General features: G+C 43.7%; 2 protein-coding genes across 4 annotated transcripts in view; one reads left to right on the top strand and one right to left on the bottom strand.

Moving 5' to 3' along the window:
- Positions 1–17: 17 nt before the first annotated feature.
- daw1 (dynein assembly factor with WDR repeat domains 1) lies at positions 18–14,956 on the top strand. 2 transcript variants are annotated; one of them, XM_064974593.1, is made up of 13 exons: positions 18–203; positions 541–613; positions 2,676–2,820; positions 3,219–3,277; positions 3,917–4,039; positions 4,247–4,346; positions 4,485–4,592; positions 5,068–5,174; positions 5,308–5,410; positions 6,860–6,974; positions 7,328–7,404; positions 13,969–14,113; positions 14,425–14,956. In XM_064974593.1, exons 1-13 carry the CDS (start codon positions 164–166, stop codon positions 14,457–14,459), a joined length of 1,230 nt encoding a protein of 409 aa, XP_064830665.1. In that variant the 5' UTR covers positions 18–163; the 3' UTR covers positions 14,460–14,956. The 2 variants fall into 2 exon arrangements, with proteins under 2 accessions (XP_064830665.1, XP_064830664.1); XM_064974592.1 differs by having other exon boundaries at positions 21–203; positions 13,951–14,113.
- Positions 14,952–26,086, bottom strand: part of LOC135546285 (A-kinase anchor protein SPHKAP-like) — a 36,463-nt gene continuing 25,328 nt past the window's right edge. Inside the window, exons 8-11 of one of the 2 annotated variants that reach the window (XM_064974590.1) lie at positions 19,908–19,991; positions 19,331–19,380; positions 16,629–16,828; positions 14,952–16,519 (exon numbers count right to left, since the gene is read on the bottom strand). In XM_064974590.1, the coding sequence (XP_064830662.1) occupies positions 16,370–16,519; positions 16,629–16,828; positions 19,331–19,380; positions 19,908–19,991 (484 nt within the window). In that variant the 3' untranslated portion in view covers positions 14,952–16,369. The remainder of the gene's footprint in view (positions 16,520–16,628; positions 16,829–19,330; positions 19,381–19,907; positions 19,992–26,086) is intronic. The other variant, XM_064974591.1, reaches the window with a different exon arrangement.

Below are 26,086 nucleotides of genomic sequence, written 5' to 3'. Positions count from 1 at the left end.
TATTATTTTTTTTTGTGGACAGTTATGGAACAAGTTCTGTCTTTTTTGAATAGGTTAGTTGTAGGCGAATGCGTTTCAATCCATCTGCGCATGCGTCTTGGTCGCGATAGCCTGTCGCCATAACAACGCTTTGTTGACAAGTGATTTCTGCTGGAGAAGCGAAATGAAACTCAAACGATTCCTTCTCAGATATTATCCACCAGGTAATGAACATGTTGTTGATGATGCTAACATGCATTAGAATTAAGATACGAATGAATGTTTGAACAAGTAGGTAGCTAATTATTTGTACCATTTTGTGCAACTACACTGCAACTTCAGTGCTGTTCTGACCTACTGAGCTAGCTGGCTTTGCTAGCCCAGAGCAGAGCTAGGCTCTGTGCTAGACAGACCAGTTAACGTTAGCTGTAACAGGATTTGTTTTGCATGATGCACAAGTTGATGCAAGTTGAAGTTACAAGTAGGCCTAAAGTAACTCGTATCTCAACACTTGGTCTGGTGTCGAATATTGAATATTGAATTGATGCCTTTTGTTCACAGGTATCATCCTGGAATATGAGAAAGGAGGAGCTCTGAAGACTAAATCCATCGATCTGTTGGATTTGTCTCCGGAGTGGGTAGACAATAGTACAATTCATGTTTATGAATGAGATGACGTGTTTAGTGTTCATGATATGTGCAGGGTTGCCAACTTTTGAAGAAAGCTTCGAATGAGATTTGCTTTCTGAATTTCATTACTGCCTGGCACAACCCCAAGACACGGAGGTTAATTTCCTGCAAGTCGACGTATTTTGAAATGGTTTGGGCCTATGACCAGGGTGTAAAAACACACAGGTCAGGTGTATTCAGGATGTTTTAAACATTAAATGAACACTCAAAATTCGGCGACTTTGTTACTTTGATATTTCTTTCGGGGGGGGGGGGGCGTTTAAAGTATGCAAATATTTTTTTAGGTGGTTTGACATTCCATTCGGACAGTAATGAAATGAGATGGGGGGGGGGGGGATACTAGAACCATTGGGAAGGTTGGAGCAGGGATTTGTATGCAACACTTACCAGTACACCAAGACTCTACACAGGAAGCTGTTATATTAACTGTTGATGGCAGAGGGTAACCACATCATAAATTGCAGTCTCCTTGTCCATAGACTGCTTTCAAGGAAAATACACAAACTTTTTGTAATTTGGTTGATCCATCCCTTTAAAATAGGGCTCTGAGAAAATCCTGCTCGCTCTCCAGGAGGGTTGTCCACCCCTGATCTATATTTCCCAAGTGCTGGGTGTTTGATAATGTACTTGTTATAACAATTAATTTCTCACAATCACCCAACCTTCAAGCAAAGTCTAATGAATATCAATATTCAGGTGGTTTATGTCTACTAGTTGTAGATCCTTGCCATCATCTTACTCAACATAGACAAAATATGGTGCCTTTATGAGTTGTGAGTTCCCCCACCATCTCTGTCTAGCATGTACTAAAATATATACAATTATATTTGATTCCTGGAGCATTTAATATCCCATGCTTAAACGGTCCGTGAATGGCTGCAAAAATGCATTGCTTCATATCATTCATTTATCAAAGACACAAGTAGGCATATCAGATTTCAAATATGTGATGATACTGGCATACTTGGGAAGAAGTGGAATAATAAAATACGTTTGGGGAATAACAGTAATGTAGTTGCTGACAAGCACAGTAATAAACCTATATTTTAGCACATTTAGCACATATTAAGAATGAGCATTGTTCCACTGATCAGACCAAATAAAAAGTAAAAAGATAATAAAATCTGAAGACAAGATGACATTAATCTTCCCCTACACCCTAACCAAATGATTCTTCTATTTATTTTCCCGCTCTAGAATCAAACATTCACTTTTGGTTTCACAATCTGTTTGACAAAATTATTTTTTATAGTTACTAAAGATCACCCTACCAAACATACTGTAGGTCTGTCTGCTGCCTTTTTGTTGTCACAGCCTAAATGCCAATCACCAAATGAGGGGACTAAAGCAAGTGTGGATTAAATCGACTTTAGTATATGCTGTCAAAAGGCTGCATTCTGCAATAGATTCATGGACGTTAGTAACAGCATTTTACATAAAACAGCGCTACCATGCTGCTCTTTTTACAGTTTTATAAAATCAGTGGAGAATGTTCTCTCTCTCCATTCAGCTCCACTCTAATCTTGAGGGGCATTTCTTTAAAACATGCATCCTATCCCCCCTGATCCCTCACATAACTAGACCAATCATATGCTGCTATGTGATGCGGTTCACAATGCTGCGGCAAGGCAGGGCAATGATAGAGGTTTTGCTCGTGATGTTAAATTGTATGCGCAGATGCTCTGATTTCAAAACGATTTGGAGCACAGTTGAAAAGTTAATGACATGGACTAATTAGAAAAACAAAAGCAGTAGTTTTCAATGTGTGAGATATATGAAGAGGGTCAAATGCGGTTGTCTCATGGCCAATGCGTGAGAGTTGGCAGCCCTGTATGGTATGCAGTTGATTATACTAGTGCTAGTGTAGTATGAGGATGATGATGATGATATAGGTAGATAAACACACCCACTAATTCTTTACAATTTGTCACTGATCCTGTATGACGTCTATTCTCCTTTTTTCAATGACCATGATGCATCGCTCTGACACGTCTCTATCCATATAGGACAGACACCGAGGAGTTAATATCAGCGATCAGGAAATCGGAGCCACTGATCACAGCATCACGCGTCGACCAAGTCAAACTCTTGATCGTCAGACTGCAGGAGAAACTGGGTCAGCAGGACAATCGCAGATTCTGCCTCTTCAAGGTCAAATACAGCTGCCATATTTCTGAGCTACCTATTTATTTTCATTCGGCTCTCTTCTAATTGATAATGTCACCGTCTGCCTCCTGAACGTCCACTCTTGTGTGCCAGTGCACACTGTCTATGCAGCCATAAACAGCCATTAACATGCACAACCACACTGCCAGTGCCTTGTGCAAACGGTGCAGCCATCCTGTAATTCCTCATTTGAACCATAGATGGCAGCAGGGGGTGGGAATTGTAGATTTCTCCTAGAATAACAGGATTCTTCCTCAGCACATCAAAGCCAGATGTATTATGTATGGGTATTACACGGTCAAACGTATAGATGTACATTTATTTAATTCAGTCAAGTAAACTGCCTCAGAGTTAACAAAAAAATGTCTCCTTCTCCCTTGCAGGCGCTGCAGGCGCACATACTGCCACTGACAAACGTTGCCTTCAATAAATCAGGGTCGAGGTAAGTTCATCTGCATTGCATGGAGATGTGCAGAGAACCCCTGGCGCTTGTCTTTTTGGTGTGCAGGAGAAGTAAACATCTCTCTTTTTACACTCTGTCTCTTTCTTTATCCTTTTCGCTCTCTTTCTCTGTTTCCCTCTCTCTCTGTCTCTCTCTGTCTCTGTCTCTCTTTATCCTTTTCTCTCCCTCTTCCTCAATCCTCTCTCACCCTCTCTCTCTCTCTCTCTCTCTCTCTCTCTGTCTCTCTCTCTCTCTCTCTCTGTCTCTCTTTATCCTTTTCTCTGTCTCTTTCTCTGTTTCTCCCTCTCTCCTCAATCTCTCACCCTCTCTCTGTCTCTATCCTTTTCTCTGTCTCTTTCTCTGTTTACCCCTCTCTCCTCAATCTCTCACCCTCTCTCTGTCTCTCTCTCTATCTCTCTCTCTCTCTCTTTCTTTATCCTTTCTCTGTCTCTTTCTCTGTCTTCTCTCTCTCTCCTCAATCTCTCACCCTCTCTCTGTCTCTCTTTATCCTTTTCTCTGTCTCTTTCTCTGTTTCTCCCTCTCTCCTCAATCTCTCACCCTCTCTCTCTCTCTCTCTCTCTCTCTCTCTCTCTCTCTCTCTCTCTCTCTCTCTCTCTCTCTCTCTCTCTCTCTCTGCAGTTTTATAACTGGGAGCTATGACAGGACATGTAAAATATGGGACACGGAGTCAGGCGAGGAGCTGCACACACTGGAGGGCCACAGGAACGTGGTGTACGCCATCGCCTTCAACAACCCCTATGGGTAACCACCTTCATAGGTTTCATTATGATCTAAAAGGCTAAACTGATCCTAGATCAGTACTCCGACTCTTAGGTCCCAGAGAGCCTTATTCCTATTCTATGTTCCTCTGTTGTCTTACACCTAAGGCCAAGGGAAAGAGTTGTTGGTGGTTAAAATAAATGATTTTCCTATCTCAAATCGTACCTTTATTTATCCCTTTTAATCCAGGGACAAGATTGCCACTGGGTCCTTTGATAAGACCTGCAGGCTGTGGAGTGTAGAGACGGGCAAATGTTTCCACACCTTCCGAGGACACACTGCTGAAATAGTACGAGGGACTTTCTAATCTAGAGATTGGACTTTCTGAGAGATTGGACTTGTCCTTCAGTATCAATATGATTGCAGTGAGCTTCGAATCAGATTTTCTACGTGAATGGCAGCTAACACTGTTTTCTGTGCTGGACAGGTGTGTTTGGCGTTTAACCCTCAAAGTACCTTGGTGGCCACGGGTAGCATGGACACTACGGCCAAGCTATGGGACATCCAGACTGGAGAGGAGGTGTCCACACTGACAGTGAGCTCTCTCTCTCTCTCTCTCTCTCGTAATACATTCATAAGGTAATTTATCTACATCCTCAGCTACTGGACAGGCAGCAGTGTCCTGCTGCACGTGGGCAAACTGTGTGGCTGGGTGTTCCAGAGAGGGGATTCTGTGTGCTGCTCTCTAACTCTCCTCTCTACCCCTCCTCTCTATCCCTGCCTCTCTATCCCTCCTCTTTACCCCTCCTCTCTAACTCTCCTCTCTATCCCTCTTCTCTACCAGCTCTCTATCCCTCCTCTCTACCCCTTCTTCTTCAATTATTCCTACATTAGTCATGCTGGTGAATATTTGACTCGAGCACAAAAAGGCAAATGTGTTCCTCAAACTGAATTGGATGAAATTATGCAATTTAGCTTTTTTAAAGAAGAAAGAATGGCTTGTTTACTTGACTGTGCTTTCGTCCGCTCGCTCGGTTCCCCCCCCCCCCCCTCTTTCTTTCCTCTCTCAGGGCCACTCAGCAGAGATCATCTCCCTGTCATTTAACACAGTGGGTGACCAGCTAGTCACTGGCTCCTTTGACCACACTGTTTCTCTGTGGGATGTTCCATCTGGGAGGTGAGACCCCAAGTGTGGTGTGTGTGTGTGTGTGTGTGTGTGTGTGTGTGTGTGTGTGTGTGTGTGTGTGTGTGTCCATCCATGTTTGTGTCCGAGTCTAACCACCATTAACACCCTCCTATCATTCTACCAGGCGTGTCCACACACTTATAGGCCACAGAGGGGAGATCAGCAGTGTTCAGTTTAACTGGGACTGCTCCCTCATCATCACCGGCTCCATGGACAAAAGTTGTAGGGTGAGCTCTCACATCCCACCTCATGTCATGTCACATCTCCTATCATCTCTCTCACACCCTCTCTCACTTCCCACCTCATGTCATGTCACATCTCCTATCATCTCTCTCACACCCTCTCTCATATCCCACCTCATGTCATGTCACATCTCCTATCATCTCTCTCACACCCTCTCTCACATCCCACCTCATGTCATGTCACATCTCCTATCATCTCTCTCACACCCTCTCTCACATCCCACCTCATGTCATGTCACATCTCCTATCATCTCTCTCACACCCTCTCTCACATCCCACCTCATGTCATGTCACATCTCCTATCATCTCTCTCACACCCTCTCTCACACCATGTCACATCTCCTATCATCTCTCCCACATCCTCTAACACTTCCCACCTCATGTCATGTCACATCTCCTATCATCTCTCTCACACCCTCTCTCACATCCCACCTCATGTCATGTCACATCTCCTATCATCTCTCTCACACCCTCTCTCACACCCTCTCTCACACCATGTCACATCTCCTATCATCTCTCCCACATCCTCTCTCACTTCCCACCTCATGTCATGTCACATCTCCTATCATCTCTCTCACACCCTCTCTCACATCCCATCTCACATCATGTCACATCTCCTATCATCTCTCTCACACCCTCTCTCACACCCTCTCTCACATCATGTCACATCTCCTATCATCTCTCCCACATACTCTCTCACTTCCCACCTCATGTCATGTCACATCTCCTATCATCTCTCTCACACCCTCTCTCACATCCCATCTCACATCATGTCACATCTCCTATCATCTCTCTCACACCCTCTTTCACATCCCATCTCACATCGTGTCACATCTATCATCTCTCCCACATCCTCTCTCACATCCCATCTCACATTTTGTCACATCTCCTATCATCTCTCTCACACCCTCTTTCACATCCCACCTCACATCATGTCACATCTCCTATCATCTCTCTCACACCCTCTTTCACATCCCATCTCACATCATGTCACATCTCCTATCATCTCTCTCACACCCTCTTTCACATCCCATCTCACATCGTGTCACATCTATCATCTCTCCCACATCCTCTCTCACATCCCATCTCACATTATGTCACATTTCCTATCATCTCTCTCTCTCTCTGGTGGAGACTCCTATCTCGTTTAAGCTCTGCATCATTTAATAGGGAAAATGAAATCCTTTAATTATTCCAAGATGAGTCACACTCGCTGGTTAGTTGTGTGAATTATTCAGGTGGTTGCATTTCTAAAGAGAAGATTGTGGAGAGGGGAAAACACCACCATTGTGTTGTTACAGCACTTACCAAGCTGGTTGTCTGTTTTAAAAGGCTTTTAAACATAGATTCATTAACATTTGACACTTTGACATTGTTTGTGTCCTTATGTGTGTGTGAGTACCGGGATATGTGTGTGTGTCCATGCTTCCCCAGGTGTGGGAGGCAGCGAGTGGGAAGTGTATGGCCACACTAGCAGGCCATGAAGACGAGGTGCTGGATGTGTGTTTCGACTACACCGGTCAACTCATAGCCACCGCCTCGGCTGACGGTACGACCGCAGAGATGCTTATCTTGTTCTATTTAACTACGGGGGTACCTCGACCTCTCTGCTGGTTCCGTGATTGTTCAGTCCAGGAACTTTGTATTGACAATGTCACCAGGCACTAAACAACTATATCTGTACTGTACCCAGCCCAACCACCCCTATTTTACACGGTCATGCCAACCCAAATCGTACTGTGGTGGCTTGAATATTTATTTTTCACATTGTCCTTTCCAGCGCAGTTCCAGCAACTATGGTGTATGACTAACCAGGCCAGCTCAATTTAATTCCTTTTATTTTAAGGTTCAACTTTACTCACCGGATGATTTGAGAAATCAATATTTCCCCCTGACTCTTAGGCACAGCGAGAGTGTACAGCGCTGTCAGCTACCAGTGCATCTCTAGACTGGAGAGCCATGAGGGAGAGATCTCCAAGGTGAGTCACTGAGACAGGTAATGGTTCAAACAGGAACCAAAATGCCCCCTCTCTCTCTCTGTCTCTTTTGTCTGCCTCGGAGCATCCCTCATACTCACAAGGTTACAGGACTGGACAGGAGGGATGAGGATGGCGGTCCGCTTGCCGGGGGGATGTTTCTACCTCCTGTTACTGCTTCTTGTGTCAGTTGCTAGGTCAACCATGTCTTGACGATGACAGAGAGAGACATGACCTTGAAGGTGTGTGTCCCTCAGGCCAGAACGTTCCAGAAATATTTTCCTGCTCTACCTATAGGCTGATTCCTGGTCTACCTATAGGCTGATTCTTGCTCTACCTATAGGCTGATTCTTGCTCTACCTATAGGCTGATTCCTGCTCTACCTATAGGCTGATTCCTGCTCTACCTATAGGCTGATTCCTGCTCTACCTATAGGCTGATTCCTGCTCTACCTATAGGCTGATTCCTGCTCTACCTATAAGCTGATTCCTGCTCTACCTATAGGCTGATTCCTGCTCTACCTATAGGCTGATTCCTGCTCTACCTATAGGCTGATTCCTGCTCTACCTATAGGCTGATTCCTGCTCTACCTATAGGCTGATTCCTGCTCTACCTATAGGCTGATTCCTGGTCTACCTATAGGCTGATTCCTGCTCTACCTATAGGTTGATTCCTGCTCTACCTACAGTGGGGAGAACAAGTCTTTGATACACTGCCGATTTTGCAGGTTTTCCCACTTACAAAGCATGTAGAGGTCTGTAAATAACATGCAAATTAATTACTTAAAAATCATACAATGTGATTTTCAGGATTTTTGTTTTAGATTGTGTCTCTCATTGTTGAAGTGTACCGATGATAAAAAATTACAGACCTCTACATGCTTTGTAAGTAGGAAAACCTGCAAAGTTGGCATTGTATCAAATACTTGTTCTCCCCACTGTATAGGCTGATTCCTGCTCTACCTATGGGCTGATTCCTGCTCTACCTATGGGCTGATTCCTGCTCTACCTATAGGCTGATTCCTGCTCTACCTATGGGCTGATTCCTGCTCTACCTATGGGCTGATTCCTGCTCTACCTATAGGCTGATTCCTGCTCTACCTATAGGCCGATTCCTGCTCTACCTATAGGCTGATTCCTGCTCTACCTATAGGCTGATTCCTGCTCTACCTATAGGCTGATTCCTGCTCTACCTATAGGCTGATTCCTGCTCTACCTATAGGCTGATTCCTGCTCTACCTATGGGCTGATTCCTGCTCTACCTATGGGCTGATTCCTGCTCTACCTATAGGCTGATTCCTGCTCTACCTATGGGCTGATTCCTGCTCTACCTATAGGCTGATTCCTGCTCTACCTATAGGCTGATTCCTGCTCTACCTATAGGCTGATTTCTGCTCTACCTATAGGCTGAATCCTGCTCTACCTATAGGCTGAATCCTGCTCTACCTACAGGTTGATTCCTGCTCTACCTATAGGCTGATTCCTGCTCTACCTATAGGCTGATTCCTGCTCTACCTATAGGCTGATTCCTGCTCTACCCATAGGCTGATTCCTGCTCTACCCATAGGCTGATTCCTGCTCTACCTATAGGCTGATTCCTGCTCTACCTATAGGCTGATTCCTGCTCTACCTATAGGCTGATTCCTGCTCTACCTATAGGCTGATTCCTGCTCTACCTATAGGCTGATTCCTGCTCTACCTATAGGCTGATTCCTGCTCTACCTATAGGCTGATTCCTGCTCTACCTATAGGCTGATTCCTGCTCTACCTATAGGCTGATTCCTGCTCTACCTATAGGCTGATTCCTGCTCTACCTATGCCCTTTTCAAAACAGCCCTGTTAAAGTCTCACTTCCCAAGTTTTTCTGCCTAGCGACTCTGATTCCCCCTTCCCCCCGGTAGTCTCATTTGATTCCCTGTAATGTTTCACCTTGAGCCCTTTAATGTCACACCTTGGTTGATTTTGTTAATAAAACACCATGACATAGTCTGTCCCTGCTCACTCTGTAACTGCATTAGCCACGGCTGTATAGAGCCACATGTGACCTGGGCCTGTATTGTAGGTGACCCAGCTGTGACCTAAATGTGTGTGTGATCTTATCAGCCTCTGCCATTTGACAGTTCTGCCAGTGTACGTGTGTGTACATATTTGTTAGTGTGTGTGTAGGTGCCTGCATGTTGTGTGTGTTTGTCGCTTGGTGCCACAGCAGGAAATGTACTCCTTTCCTACACAGTTCTCAATAGGTGGATATCAGACTTACCTTATGCAGATGCGTAATGGGCCTCGCAGGCCTGGTTAACATTTATTCAATGGAAAGTGCTGGCCTACCAGTTTTCTCGTGGAGTTTTCATTCAATAGGATTTTCAGTACATTTATCTAAATCTATGCCTTTTGTACCTTTAACTAGAATTTGTTTTCCTTTTCAGCAACAATTGGTAGATTGAAAAATATTCTGATATTGTATATTATTAAGGTTTAGGAAAGTATATATGAATAATAAAATAACAGTTTTGGAGAGCCTTTATGCAAAAAACCCTCACTAATCATGGAACTGTGATGACAAGTCCAGTTGTTGTGCAGCAGGTTTAACCTGCTACGTGTGGTCTGTTCCATAATGATTCTAATAGGCTACATGTCCTATATTACTGTACAGCGTTAGCCTAATATGATCCAGTAATGCTAGTGACCCTCAGGAACAACTGCACAGACGTGACAGAGGAAAGAAAGGTCAACTAACGACGGAATGGAATAATGTGAAATGTAAGGAAACTAACACTAAAGTCAGTGTATGTGGGTATAACTGACGGTGGTTACCGATGGTGGTTAGTATTTAACATCAAGCAAAATGTCAAAAATAGAGTGAAAAGTCTGGGCTTATGATTAAAACATTCTCATATGGTCTCCAAATTTCAGCCATAGGGCCAGAATTTCATAAACTTCACTGTGGAAAAGTTAATATACATTTCTGTCATTTAGCAGACACTTATCCAGAGCGACTTACAGGAACAATTGGTGATAGTGCCTTGCTCAAGAACACATCGGCAGGATTTTCACCTAGTCAGCGAGAGGAATTGAATCAGTGACTTTTCAGTTACTGGCCTAACACTCTTAACCACTCGGCTACCTGCCTATATATTGATATACTTTAGTTTGTTGCCTTATGACTGGTCTTACATTTGGCTCCAAGGTAAAACAAGGTAAAATATATCTAAAACAATGATAGGTTGCTCAACCTTATTCATCATTTCATTGTGCGTAAAGGTGGTGGAATCTAGGTCAGAATACGACGTATCTGTAGAAACCTCCGGCACATTCGTTTTATTTTATCTCCAGCCCTAACGAATAGGTTGTGAATATCATGTTATTATCGTGCTTAAATTCAAGGTCAGAATACATGTAGAGAGAAAAGTGCATAAAAAGGGAATTATGTTTCAATTTATACGCACTTAACTCAGGTCGCAATCCCCCCCATTAGGCTGCCTGTCTTGTGTCTGTTTACTGAAAGCCATCAGGGCCCAGCCTCTGTAATAGGCTGGAAGGAGGATGATTTCACAGGATTATGACACTAATCTCCCCCTAGAAGGACACCTCTCTCCCCTCCCTCCGCCTCTTAACCGCTGTGTCAATCTCTTTTTTCATCCCTCTCCCATTATTTCTGTCTCTGTCAGGCCCTGTTTTTACTTCCATTCTGATTTCCACTGTCATCCCTCCAGCTCCCTCTCCCCACTCTTTGTTGTTTCTTTCTTCCTCTCAGATTTAATCGGTAGAAGCTGACTTTTTCTTAAAGGTCCAATGTAACTGTTTTTATTTCAATATCAAATCATTTCTGGGTCACAATTAAGTACCTCACTGTGATTGGTTTTCAATTAAAATTGTAAAAAAAATATTCTCAGCACAGAGCAATTTCTCAAGCAAGAATTTTGCTAGGACTGACTGGGGGTGGTCTGAGTGGGGAGGGGAAAACTGAAAACTAGCTGTTATTGACAGAAATTTAGAACTCTTTTCTTATTGCTCTATTAACTAACTGACCGTCTGGTGATGTCACCAGGCAGGCCAAAACTCCATCCCACCAAAACAGGCAGAAATTTCATGCGGTCTATTCAAACAGCTCTTACACTAAAAGGGCATTATCATAGTTTTCACAACTTCACAGTGTTATTCTAACATCATAGCGTGGAAATATATAAACTCAGCAAAAAAAGAAACGTCCTCTCACTGTCAACTGCGTTTATTTTCAGCGAACTTAACATGTGTAAATATTTGTATGAACATAACAAGATTCAACAACTGAGACATGAACTGGACAAGGTCCACAGATATGTGACTAACAGAAATGGAATAATGTGTCCCTAAACAAAGGGGGGGTCAAAATCAAAAGTAACAGTCAGTTTCTGGTGTGGCCACCAGCTGCATTAAGAACTGCAGTGTATCACCTCCTCATGGACTGCACTAGATTGACCAGTTCATGCTGTGAGATGTTACCCCATTCTTCCACCAATGCACCTGCAAGTTCCCGGACATTTCTGGGGGGAATGGCCCTAGCTCTCACCCTACGATCCAACAGGTCCCATACGTGCTCAATGGGATTGAGATCCGGGCTCTTCGCTGGCCATGGCAGAACACTGACGTTCCTGTCTTACAGGAAATCACGCACAGAACGAGCAGTATGGCTGGTGGCATTGTCATGTTGGATGGTCATGTCAGGATGAGCCTGCAGGAAGGGTACCAACATGAGGGAGGAGGATGTCTTCTCTGTAACGCACAGCGTTGAGATTGCCTGCAATGACAACAAGCTCAGTCCAATGATGCTGTGATACACCGCCGAGGACCATGACGGACCCACCACCTCCAAATCGATTCTGCTCCAGAGTGCAGGCCTCGGCGTAACGCTCATTCCTTCGACGATAAGCGCAAATCTGACCATCACCCCTAGTGAGACAAAACTGCGACTCGTCAGTGAAGCATTTTTGCCAGTCCTGTCTGGTCCAGCGACGGTGGGTTTGTGCCCATAGGTGACATTGTTGCCGGTGATGTCTGGTGAGGACCTGCCTTACAACAGGCCTACAAGCCCTCAGTCCAGCCTCTCTCATCCTATTGCGGACAGTCTGAGCACTGATGGAGGGATTGTGCATTCCTGGTGTAACTCAGGCAGTTGTTGCCATCCTGTTCCTGTCCCGCAGGTGTGATGTTCGGATGTACCGATCCTATGCAGGTGTTGTTACACGTGGTCTGCCACTGTGAGGATGATTAGCTGTCTGTCCTGTCTCCCTGTAGCTCTGTCTGAGGTGTCTCACAGTACTGTACATTGCAATTTATTGCCCTGGACACATCTGCAGTACTCATGCCTCCTTGCAGCATGCCTAAGACACATTCACGCAGATGAGCAGGGATCCTGGGCATCTTTCTTTTGGTGTTTTTCAGAATCCGTAGAAAGGCCTCTTTAGTGTCCTACATTTTCATAACTGTGACCTACCGACTGTAAGCTGTTAGTGTCTTAACGACCACAGGTGCATGTTCATTAATTGTTTATGGTTCATTGAACAAGCGTTTAAACCCTTTACAATGAAGATCTGTGAAGTTATTTAGATTTTTACGAATTATCTTTGAAAGACAGGGTCCTGAAAATGGGCCGTTTCTTTTTTTGCTGAGTTTAGATATGCTTTTTTACTGCACTTGGCCATTTAAATGAAAATAATATCTGTGGAATGAATGTCATAGAACCAAATATTGCTAAAAACATAAATTCATTGTTTTGTTGATTAAATATGCAGGGAATAATGTAAAATAGTCATTGTTATGGCATTGAATCATCTCAACAGAATCCATGTGAGTCTACTCATGACCATTCACTTACTTCATCTTCTTCTAATCAAATCAAATCAAATTCATCCTTCTATTTCTCTTCTCTTTTTCCTCTCTTTTCATCAGTCTCTTTCCCCGTTTCTTCTTTTCTAAAAATGTGACACCTCTGTGCTCTCCTCTCTGCCTCCTCCATGCTCCCCCTCGTTCCTCTTTGCTCCCCCCTTCTCCCTCTCCTCAGTGCCCTCTCACTCTCCTCTTTGTGCTCGTTCCTTTTTCCCTCGCTCTCCTCTGTATTCTGTCAGTGTCACCCTCTCCCAGAGTTCTGTTTCTATTTCCTGTCTGAGGCCTGCTCACCGCCCTGCAGCGTGAGGCCTTTAATAAAAACACACTTTACTTTCAGACAATGGAGAGTCAGCATCATTTAATCATCCCAGCCCCATGTTCATTTCTTCACCTCACTGTGTGCTTGTAGATCTCTCTGAAGTCTGGCCATGTGTTCCATTGGAGCCATTCGTCCATAACAAATGCCTGGCAGACCTCCAAATGCCTAACAGACCTCCATTTAGTTAATAGCCTTTTAAGAATATAGTGCTGACATGCTGAACGTTCCCCATGCTCTGCTCATTTGGCGGTTCCTATCTACTCTTGCACACTTCCTCATCAGTGCCCCCGCCATCCAGCCATTCACTCCATCACTCCTTTTCACTCTCGTAACACACACACCCTTATCTCAATTTCAACCTCCCAGATCTGTTTTAACGCTCAGGGCAGTAGAGTTCTGACGGCCAGTGCTGACAAGACGGCTCGCCTGTGGGACGTCCAGTCTGGCGTCTGTCTGCAGGTCCTCGAGGGACACACGGACGAGATCTTCTCCTCTGCCTTCAACTACGAGGGTGACACCATCATCACAGGTAATATGTACCCTCTATCAGGGCTGGGGTCAATTCCATTTCAATTCAGCATTAAGTTAGCATTGAGAAAAATGTGAATTTCAGTTTACTTCCTGAATTGTCAGAAATGGAATTGAGCCCAACTCTGCCCTCTATATAATCATACCTAGTTCAAATGTAGCGATGCCATTGCAACCTCTTCACAGCCAAACAAGCATAATTTTTTCTCCACTCACAAAACACTTTATCAAGGTTCAAATAAACAGGCCATAGCTGGGTGCGGTGAGCTACCTCCTTTTCATCCACCTGTCCCTGTCTTCTCTCTGCTGCAGGCAGCAAGGACAACACCTGTCGCATCTGGCGCTGACCCATCCTGTGGTCAGTGGTCAGTAGGGTGTGTGAGGAGGGGAAGGCCATCTGTCCATCCACCAACAAAGAAGATGACTCCAACAGGGCCCCGATTTGAAGATGCCCTTCCTGGAAGTTATCACAAACCCAACGTATGTGACCTCTAACCTCCTAGTTGCTGTGGAGTAAGATTCAGTAGAGAGGATAGCTTTGGTGAATGAATTTGGTCCCACTGTCATTTTACTATGTAGGACTGTCTCGACAGACAGTTTAGTGCTGTGGATGCATCCCAATGGCACCCAATCTCTATTAAGTGCACTACTTCTGAGCAGGGCCTATAGGGCTTTGCGGCCTGCATTCAACAGTTAGGATTTGACCTGGACTGGTCACTTTGGTCCTCTGTAATGTTCAGTGTTGACACTCAGTGTTTGTTTGTGTGTTAATTGTAGAATGGGCTGGACGGAATAATGTTTTCTCTAACCCTCTTTTGCTCAATAAAGTCTATTCATGCTCACATATTACATGGATTTATTGATCTCAAAAGATAAAGATACATTCAGTTTCTACAGCAACAGAGTTGAATTGTGTGCTTTTTAATGCCAACGATTTAACACTAGGGTACCACTACGCAGATAAAACCTGACAAACCAGATTCACGTACAAATTAGACACTACAAACCTTCTCTGTCTTTCTGATAGTAGTAAAAATGAAATGATAGAGAGCAGTCTTTCTACCCCAAGGTGCAGCAGTTCAAGAATCTACAATATGTACAGCTATCCATGATAAACAATTCTCAAAGAACATGAAGAAGGACAGATTACTTACATAAGAACGACAGATAACAATGAAGAATGACAGATAACTTAAGCAGAGTTCAAAGTTACAACAGAAGTAGACAACGTTGGCCGACGTAAACGGCAACTATGTTCATCTGGGTCCGTATTCACAAAGCATCTCAGATTAGGAAGGCTGATATAGGATCCGTTTGGTATGATTACCAGAACCAGGGGAGGGGGATCTGATCCTAGATCAGCATTCCTGCTTTGAGACACATTGTGAATACAGGCTCTGGGCAACTGTCAAGCATAGTAGTGCACACCTATGTTGCTGTCAGCAAATCCCAACTGGAATGATGGCTGCTGTCTGACAGTCTCTTCAAGATAGCTACTGTACATTAAAACATCATCTGGTGTCTTTTTGAGTTTGATTGGTTGAGGGAATGTGGTACAGTGTTCTATTGGTGCCTTGTTGTGTGTGTGTGTGTGTGTTTATGTTTAATAAATACATCATTTCTAAAGTAACACATCAGATTGTGAAAATGTAATGTATAGGATATATAACAACTAAAGGAATACAAATTCTGCAGGTTAGAATCTCAGATGGCTGATTTGTTTGCACTAAATAAATAAGGCCTATACCCCAAACTGATGCTGGGTTTTCCATGGGTTCGTCTAACTAGGGACCGTGCATCAGAAAATGAGAAACATGCTTATCTTATTAAAGGGAGACATGTCTGCTCACTTGCAGCCTAATGAAAGTCCTCAGTCCCATAAGGTGTGTATAATGTCACGGGGTGTGGTGTTTCTTTTAGCCTGGAAGCCCGATCTGTTTTGGCTTCAGCCAGATCTTCTACTCCTTGTTGTCCATTGACCATAGGAGTTGGTAAGACAGCACAAACTAATCTGGGACCTTCTATCCTAGTAGCCAGACTTCTAGCGTTCCTTGTCATGGCTTACATCACAATTAACAAAAGAGGAATTGGCTAAAGCACAAACAGATCTGGCTACCAGGCTAGGTTTTTTTTTCATGATTCGCACTCCGTGTGCTGGGAATCACTAGGCTTGATGGTGGGGTTTGATGCATGGGGGGGGTACACACAGTTGGGGACATTGGCTGGTGTTTGTGTAGATGGGTGGTGTTGGCAGAGCCTAGTGGGTCTCCAGTAGCCAGTCGAAAAGACTGGACAGAGAGCTGCCTCCGTCCTCCTCCTGGTGGAGCTTACAGAACTGGATGACAGCGTTGAAGAGATCTCCGATCCTCCATGCCTTCTGAGACACCAGCTGCAACACCCTCTGGAACTGAGACATCACACTCAGCCAGATTACCATGCTCCTTGTGCACTACACGAGACATGCACATAAGAGTACAATACACACACGCGTAGGGGCATAATCAGAGTCTGTGTACCTGCTGTGCTGCACCCACCTTGGACGTCCTCTCCTTACACTTCCTGAAGTAGACGGCATGCAGGCCCAGCTCGGAGGCAGCGATCCACTGCAGGGCCAAGCGCAGCTCTGAGTCCACACACTCTGGATCCAAGTCACAGTTGACCACCAGAAGCTCCCTGTGGCTGCTACTGCCCCCTACTGTCCACAGGGAGCTGCCCTCTGCAACACACACAGGAAATACATCACGCCCACTTTCTGTATACATCAAGCTCACTTCGTGTAGTGTCAATGCCAAAGCTACGCCGAGGTCCGATGGAACATTGGATGGATTTGGCACTAAATAGGTTCAAGTTAGGTTGGGTATAGAGGGCTTGATACCATCAATGTCGGGGAGTAGTGAAATACATTTAGTTCAACTATTTAAATACATTTTTCAGTAGCTTGGTGGTAGTTAAACTTAAAATCTTAAAATCTTGGTAGTGGTTTTAGTCGTTAATTACTTTGCCATTTAGTGGTGTAGCTAACTACTGGAACTAAACACTACTTTTTTTGCACAAATAAAATATGGGTGAAGTAGGCAAGAATTTACTTTTGTTTTCGGCATCAGACCTGCCTAATTCTAACTTGAAACACTTCTTGTGTGCCTCATTCTCACTTTTTGCGTTTTTAAAAGGCTAAATTACACATGATGTTAACATCTGACTCCAGAGTGAACAGTTATTGCAACTTGTATTTCTATTTCTGCAATTTTCTTCTGGCAATTTAACATTTCAGATTTAGATCTATAGTACCGGTCATAAGTTTGGACACACTTACTCATTCAAGGGTTTTTCTTAATTTTTACTATTTTCTACATTGTAGAATAATAGTGAAGACATCAAAACTATCAAATAACACATGGAATCATGTAGTAACCAAAAAGTGTCAAACAAATCAAAATATATTTGAGATTCTTGAAAGTAGCCACCCTTTGCCTTGATGACAGGTTTGCACACTCTTCGCATTCTCTCAACCAGCATCATGAGGTAGTCACCTGGAATGCATTTAAATTAACAGGTGTGGCTTGTTAACTTGTTATTTTGTGGAATTATTACTTTAAAGACATGAAGCTCAGTCAATGCGGAAAATGTCAAGAACTTTGAAAGTTTCTTCAAGTGCAGTCGCAAAAACCATCAAGCACTATGATGAAACTGGCTCTCATGAAGACCGCCATAGGAAATGAAAACCCAGAGTTACATCTGCTGCAAAGGATAAGTTCATTAGAGTTACCAGCCTCAGAAATCAGCAATTTACTGCACCTCAGATTGCACCTCACAGAGTTCAAGTAACAGACATCTCAACATCAACTGTTCAGAGGAGACTGCATAAATCAGGCCTTCATGGTCAAATTGCTGCAAAGAAACCACTACTAAAGGACACCAATAATAATAAGAGACTTGCTTGGGCTAAGAAACATGGACAATGGAAATTAGACCGGTGGAAAACTGTCCTTAGGTCTGATGAGTCCAAATTTGAAATTTTTGGTTCCAACAGCCGTGTCTTTATGAGACGCAGAGTAGGTGAACGGATGATCTCCGTATTTACTGGTTTGCACCGTGAAGCATGGAGGAGGAGGTGTGATGGTGACACTGTCAGTGATTTATTTCGAATTCAAGGAATTCAAGGCACACTTAACCATCATGGCTATCACAGCATTCTGCAGCGATACACCATCTCATCTGGTTTGTTCTTAGTGGGAATATCATTTGTTTTTCAACAGGACAATGACCCAACACACCTCCAGGCTGTGTAAGGGCTATTTGACCAAGAAAGAGAGTGATTGAGTGCTGCATCAGATGACCTGGCCTCCACAATCACCCGACCTTAACCCAATTGAGATGGTTTGGGATGAGTTGAACTGTAGAGTGAATGAAAAACAGCCAACAAGTGCTCAGCATATATGAGAACTCCTTCAAGATGGTTGGAAAAGCATTCCAGGTGACTACCTCATGAAGCTGGTTGAGAGAATGCAAAGCTGTCATCAAGGCAAAGGGGGGCTACATTGAAAAATCTAAAATATATTTAGTTTCTTTAACTCTTTTTTTGGTTACTACATGATTCCATATGTGTTATTTTATAGTTTTGATGTCTTCACTATAATTTTACAATGTAGAAAATAGTAAAAATAAAGAAAAATCCTTGAATGAGGAGGTGTGTCCAAACTTTTGACTGGTACTGCAATATCTCAAGAAGTAGTTAAGGGATGTAGTGAATTACTTTTTTCTAAGTCACTTTAGTTAAGTAAGCTATATTTTTATTAAGGGTAACTTTAGTGAAGTTTAACTTCTTCCAGTGTGAAGTAATTTGTAGCTTGGTAAACTTTATTTTCAGTGTAGTTTCCCCAACACTGGATACAATGCCGCTATATTGACCTAAAATGTTTAACTGGCACCACAGCAGAGATAAAGCAGTGATATATTTACAATTTCGACATTTGAGTTAGAATATTCATAGAACTCTGAGTGTGTAGAGATCTTACAGTGAAGAGGTTGTGAAGAGGCTGAATAGAAGTTATCGCGAAGACAAACGAGAACAAAGTTGAGACAGTAGGGGAGACAGAGAGAATTGAGTTTCCTGTGTGACAGATATAGACAGTAATGACATGGAAATGAGACAGTGTGATGTAGTGTGTGTGTGTGTATGGGTGTATGTGTGTGTGTAAGACAAGGTGACACTACTCACCATTTACGTTCTCCTTGCTCTCCCTTAGGTGACCCTTGTCTGCCTCCTCACTGAGAACAGAGAACATGACCATTAAGACAATACAGTAGGTCGCGTTCTGATTTTTTTCACGTTCTACCGTTAGGCCAGATTTACAGCAGCAGTTTTTTTCAGTAAGGGATAACACTAAAAACAAAGGAAGAAAAAGGAAAATGTAATATTTTTCACCTGTCAATCTTAATCCTTCTCCTTACCTATTTGTTCTGTCCTGAATGTTTCATTTCCTTAACATTTTGGGGGGTGCAAACACTTATTTAATCTAGCAGTGGGCGTGAATTTACTTACTCCCTGTCATGGATTTAAAAACACTTAATTAGTGTAAGCATGGGGTAGCTAGCCGGATGGATCATCCACACTTCCTACATCGGTTGATCTCTTCATGAGGTGGTGAACAAGTACACACTTCATAAACAGGGTAGAGACTAGAGACTGCATTCTCCTGTTCAAAGGGCCTTATTTAAAGCCTCAGCGCTGTGTTGTAGGAGTATAGCCTGCACGTTGTCGGAGTGTTTTCATGTTGTTAGGAGTTATCAGTTACCTGTTCACTGTGCTCTGACTGGGGATGTCAGACAAGCCCTCCAAGTCTGCCAGACCCAGGCTAGACGTGCTGCTGTTCCCGTTCCTGCAAATCCAAACAGAACCAAAACTCACATCCTGTCTCTTGAAATGTGACACAATCAGTGACTTGTGAAAGGAACAACAAGGAGCTGCAGTGAAGCGAGCAACGTTGTTCATTAGCTGGTGATTAACATAGAAACAGCAGCTGCAGCTGAGCAGAGTGGCTGGGCTGGCAGAGAGAACCTGACTGGCAATTGGCCCTTCGGTGTGGAGATGGGGGATGTGGAACGATTGAGAAGTCGGGCGGAGTGGGCGACCATGTCCAGTGTCAGCAGCGGAGTTAATCGGGGATGAGGTGGTCAGGTGGAGAGGAAGGCAACAGCGACCAGGTGTTTGTTTCTGCCACAGCTGTCTGCACTGGCAGATTAAAGCAGCGCACATTTCATCCCCACTACTGTCAAGCTGAAGCCAGCCAGCCATACAGCCCTCCTCCTGGTCTTCTGGAGTCTACAACTGTATCCATCCCACTCTTTTATCTATCCCCTGGTCTCATTTCTCCTGGCTTAGAGGAATGGCAGTAATAGACTTGCTACCTCAGTCTTTTGGCTTGGCTGCGTGTCAGTATGAGACTAGCTTGTGGAACTGAGAAATGGCACTAGCTGAAGCAGGGAATGATAAAGCTAATGTTCTGTGGGCGTTTGATACGTGAAAAGCAGTGTGACATCATACCTATGCTAGCGCGGCTGCAGCCCCACTCTCTCTAACTATATTTCAGCGCAGGCTGCAGGCCCCAAGAGCTCCACACCACGCTTGTTAAGGAGTAGGGCTGAGTGCACTAGGTGAGCTCTCTGCCAGTGAGTGGAAAGCCCCCGGGCAGACAGCTATTCCACTGCAGCAGCAAAGGCCGAAGACTGGCACAGGACAGCAAAGAGTGAGCAGCAATGGGCTGATGAGAGGGCGACGGACGGCGAGGGCGGTAGTAGCGGTAGGAGTGCTAGGAGCGGTGCATGATAGGACGGAGCAGTGGTTGGTTGCTACGGTTACTGACCCCTCGCTCAGCTGGATAAAACTACTGGTCTCCTCGTGGGGGTCGTCATCAGGGGCGATCTGGGACCAGCTTTCTGAGCTGTCCTCACTGCTAGCACTCAGAGAGCGCTTGTTTCGTTCATCTACAGCGGGTACCGCAGCGGGCAGAGGGCACTGCCGTCTTGTCTCTCTCAAAGCTGGGGAGAGCAGACAGCAGGGTCAACCACTGAATACACTCTTAGAAAAAATTGTCCTTAAAGTGTTCTAGCAGGCTGTACCTGTAGGTCCCTTTTATGGTTCTAGTGAGCCATTTTTTTCTAAGAGTGTACATACAGTGGCTTGCGAAAGTATTCACCCCCCTTGTTTGTGTCACAAGAAAAAATATTTTACATCTTCAAAGTGGTAGGCATGTTGTGTAAATAAAATGATACAAACCCCCCCCCCCCAAAAAAAATCAATTTTAAATTAATTGTAAGGCAACAAAATATAAAAAATGCCAAGAAATAAGACAAAAAAACAGAACTTGAGTATGCATAACTATTCACCCGCCCCAAAGTCAATACTTTGTAAGAGACACCTCTTGCAGCAATTACAGCTGCAAGTCTCTTGGGGTATAAGTTTGGTACATCTAGCCACTGGGATTTTTGTCCACTCTTCAAGGCAAAGCTGTTCCAGCTCCTTCAAGTTGGATGGGTTCCGCTGGTGTACAGCAATCTTTAAGTCATACCACAGATTTGAAATTGGATTGAGGTCTGGGCTTTGACTAGGCCATTCCAAGACATTTAAATGTTTCCCCTTAAACCACTTGAATGTTGCTTTAGCAGTATGCTTAAGGTCATATTTGCCCCTTTTATAGAGGGTGGATAACCCAGGTCCTTTAGTGTGTAAAGGATTTTTTGTATTTGTACCTATCCAAATTAACCATAAATAAATAATGAAATGAAAGGCTGTAGTGTTGGCTGGTTTTTTAATGCAACAGAGCAACTGATAAATTTAAATCCTGATGAGATGATTGAAAGCTGCCAGATTCCCATAGTGGGTTAAGGTGTTGTTTGGCAATGTCAATGAACCTCACATTTCCAAAAGGGAAAGACTCACCTGGCGATCTGTTCAACATCTGCCCTGGTCGTCTCCCCCTGTCTGGGACAGGTACCCCGACCCCACTCCCCCCTCTCTCCCGAGCTTTTGCTCGCCTCCGGCACACAGGCACTGTTGGGGCGAGTGACTCTGAACTTACAATGGCTAAACCCAAGTCGTTATATATTTTTTCTTGTGCATTTTGCTATTTTGCTATTTACCTCATGACTCCTGCATGCTTTGTTGACTATGAACATTCTTGTTTACCCAACCGTGGGACAGACTATGCTTGTACCCACACTCGGGACTCTGACTCTCTATTGGTTACACAGACTTTTGGCCTCCCATCCTATTCTAACCCCCTCTCGCCGGCTTTGTATTCATGTTACCTGATGATATTGCTGTATAATATGATCTCGTTGCCATCTAATGTGCATTCAAATGTCATAAATCAACACTGCAGAGCTCTCCCTGTCCTCTGTCGTGCCTTGATTGTATTACTGTTGATATCTGGAAATATGCATGTACACCCTGGCCCATCTACTGTTTCTAGCCCCAATTCTGACTTGTGCTCCGATATCTGTTTCACGGATTCCTGCTCTCGTAAAAGCCTGGGTTTTCTGCACGTTAACTCTAGAAGCTTATTACCTAAAATGAAAGTGTGGGTTCACAGCTCCAATTCAGGATGTGTTGGTCATTACTGAGATGTGGTTAAGAAAGAGTGTTTTGAATACTGATGTTAACCTTTCTGGTTATAACCTTTTTCAGCAAGACAGATTTTCCAAAGGTGATGGAGTGGCAATCTTTACCAAGGAACACCTTCAGTGCTCAGTTGTCTCCACCAAGGCTGTCCCCAAACAATTTGATTTGCTGGTTTTTGTTGACTGCTGGGTGTTATCATCCTCCATCAGCACCGGCCTGTACCCTACCTCCCGTAAACTCTCTCCTGGCCCCTTACATTAAGTCTGAATTTGTCCTGCTAGGTGACCTAAACTGGGACATGCTTAAACCACCTGATCAAGTCATAAAGCAATGGGACTCTCTAAATCTTTCTCAGATTATCACCAATCCCACAAGGTATGACTCCAAACACCCAGAAAAGGCTCCTCTCCTCAATGTTATCCTCACAAATAATCCTGATAGGTATCAGCCCCAAGGCTCGATCCTAGGCCCCACGCTCTTCTCAATGTACATCAACAACATTGCTCAGGCAGTAGGAAGCTCTCTCATCCATTTACATGCAGATGATACAGTCTTATACTCAGCTGGCCCCTCCACGGATTTTGTGTTAAACACTCTACAACAAAGCTTTCTTAGTGTCCAACAAGCTTTCTCTGCCCTTAACCTTGTTCTGAACACCTCCAAAATAAAGGCCATGTGGTTTGGTAAGAAGAATGCCCCTCTCCCCACAGGTGTTATTACTACCTCTGATGGTTTAGAGCTTGAAGTAGCCACCTCATACAAGCACTTGGGAGTACGGCTAACAGTACACTGTCCTTATCTCAGCCTGCAACTTGAATATGTGCTAAGGTTAAATCTCGACTTGGTTTCCTATATCGTAATTGATCCTCTTTCACCCCATCTGCCAAACTAACCTGATTCAGATGACCATGCTACCCATGCTAGATTACGGAGACGTAATTTATAGATTGGCAGGTAAGGTTGCTCTCGAGCGGCTAGATGTTCTTTCCCATTCGGCCATCAGATTTGCCATCAATGCTCCTTATAAGTCACATCACTGCACTCTATACTCCTCTGTAAACTGGCCATCTCTGTATACCTGGCGCAAGACCCACTGGTTGATTGGTTGATGCTTATTTATAAAATCCTCTTAGGCCTCACTCCTCCTATCTGAGATACCTGATGCAACCCTCATCCTCCTCATACAACACCCGTTCTGCCAGTCACATTCTGTTAAAGGTCCCCAAAGCACACACATCTCTGCGTCGCTCCTCTTTTCAGTTCGCTGCAGCTAGCGAATGGCACGAGCTGCAACACACTCAAACTGGACAGTTTTATCTCTTCATTCACAGTTGTGGCTGCTTTGTGTGATGTATTGTTGTCTCTACCTTCTTGCCCTTTGTGTTGTTTTCTGTGCCCAATGATGATTGTACCATGTTTTGTGCTGCTACCATGTTGTGCTGCTGCCATGTTGTGTTGCTACCATGCTGTGCTGTCATGTGTTGCTGCCATGCTATGGTGTTGTCTTAGGTCTCTCTTTATGTAGTGTTGTGCTGTCTCTCTTGTCGTGATGTGTGTTTTGTCCTATATTTTTATTTAATCTATTTCTATTTTTAATCCCAGCCCCCGTCCCAGAAGGAGGCCTTTTGCCTTTTGGTAGGCCGTCATTGTAAATAACAATTTGTTCTTAACTGACTTGTCTAGTTAAATAATGGTTGAGTAAAAAAAATAAAAAGATGCAGATGACTAGTTCCCTAATTGGAGTTTATTAAGTGTTACGTGAAAACCAGCAAACCCTGCAATCTTTGAGCAGCCTAAATGTAATAATCTCTTCCATCTATTTTCCTTTTCATCTTATTTATTGCATGTGTCAATCCAATTTTATTTATTTTTTATTTTACTAGGCAAGTCAGTTAAGAACAAATTCTTATTTTCAATGACGGCCTAGGAACAGTGGGTTAACTGCCTGTTCAGGGGCAGAACGACAGATTTGTACCTTGTCAGCTCGGGGATTTGAACTTGCAACCTTTTGGTTACTAGCCCAACCACTCTAACCACTAGGCTACCCTGCCGCCCCAATCTAGAGGTAACTGACAAAATAATGGAAACACTTGAGTAAATGAGGGATACAAAGTATATTGAAAGCAGCTGCTTCCACACAGGTGTGGTTCCTGAGTTGATTAAGCTATTAACATCCCACCATGCTTAGGGTCATGTATAAAAATGCTTGGCAGGCCATTATTTTGGCTACTATGGCTATGCCCTCATATTTGGTATTTACTAGGATCCCCATTAGCCGCTGCAAAAGCATCAGCTACTCTTCCTGAGGTCCACGGGATAACAATTCCCCCCTCCCACAGGGCACGGGTGGTCACTGAATGGTTTGATGAGCATTGTAACTATGTAAACCATATGCCGTGGCCATCTCAGTCACCAGATCTAAACCCAAATGAACACTTATGGGTGATTCTGGAGCGATGCCTGAGTCAGCGTTTTCCACCACAATCAACAAAGCACTAAATTATGGAATTTCCTGCGAAAGAATAGTGTCGCATCCCTCTGATAGAGTTTAGAATCTTGTAGAATCTATCCCAAGGTGCACTGAAGCTGTTCCGGAATGTGGTGGCCAAACGCCCCATTGGTCTTTCTTTCATTTTGGCAGTTACCTGTATATAATACTAAGATTATTTTTCTGAAGTATAAACATTTACAAATAACCTCCAAAGTATTTAAACCCCATTGTCTATTTTCCTTTCCAAACACATAAACTTTATATTTGATCTGCTCTACCTATTTGTGCGACCTTGTGTTGTCACCTATGTCAACGTGGTCTGTAAATCTGGTCTGTAAATATTTGACACTGAGCTGATGAGCTCAAGATTCTGGAACACCAATAAAGTGACCTGAAGTACATTGGAAGTTATCTGTAACCTCCTCTTTGTGGTGCTCAACTCTTCCAATACCAGGCCTCCCTGCAGTGTGTATATATCCATGTTTCACTGCTCCCCTAAAGGCCACTCTCACTTTACCAAGGTCTGTGTGAATCTTCTCACCTTACTGAGTCCCTGTTACACAATTGACCTCTGAGTGAAATGTCAGACCCAAATTACAGGACAATATTATGCCACTGTTGCATGTAGTCTGTGTCTCTTATATGCATAATATACTGTATGTGTGACATACACTCGTCTCCATATGTATTTGGAAAGGGAATTCTTTCTTTTTTATTTGAGATCCAATGTTTCCTTTGAGGCGACAGTACAGAATGTCACCTTTTACAGTGCCCTCCATTATTATTGGGACAGAGAAGCATTTTGACTTATTTTGGATCTACACTCCAAAAATGTGGATTTGAAATCAAACCATGACTATGAG

Source organism: Oncorhynchus masou, chromosome 9, assembly GCF_036934945.1.
Source record: "Oncorhynchus masou masou isolate Uvic2021 chromosome 9, UVic_Omas_1.1, whole genome shotgun sequence".
Lineage (NCBI taxonomy): Eukaryota > Metazoa > Chordata > Actinopteri > Salmoniformes > Salmonidae > Oncorhynchus > Oncorhynchus masou.
Note: the sequence above shows the minus strand (reverse complement) of the source record. Positions and strands in the feature narration are given on the sequence as shown.

What these genes read in the sequence shown, in the direction of transcription:
- daw1 (XM_064974592.1), top strand. Translation starts at nt 164, where the DNA reads ATGAAACTCAAACGATTCCTTCTCAGATATTATCCACCAG. An exon ending in AGGAGGTGTCCACACTGACA is followed by an intron (nt 4,593 to 5,067) that starts GTGAGCTCTCTC and finishes TTCCTCTCTCAG; the next exon opens with GGCCACTCAGCAGAGATCAT. An exon ending in ATGAGGGAGAGATCTCCAAG is followed by an intron (nt 7,405 to 13,950) that starts GTGAGTCACTGA and finishes TCAACCTCCCAG; the next exon opens with ATCTGTTTTAACGCTCAGGG.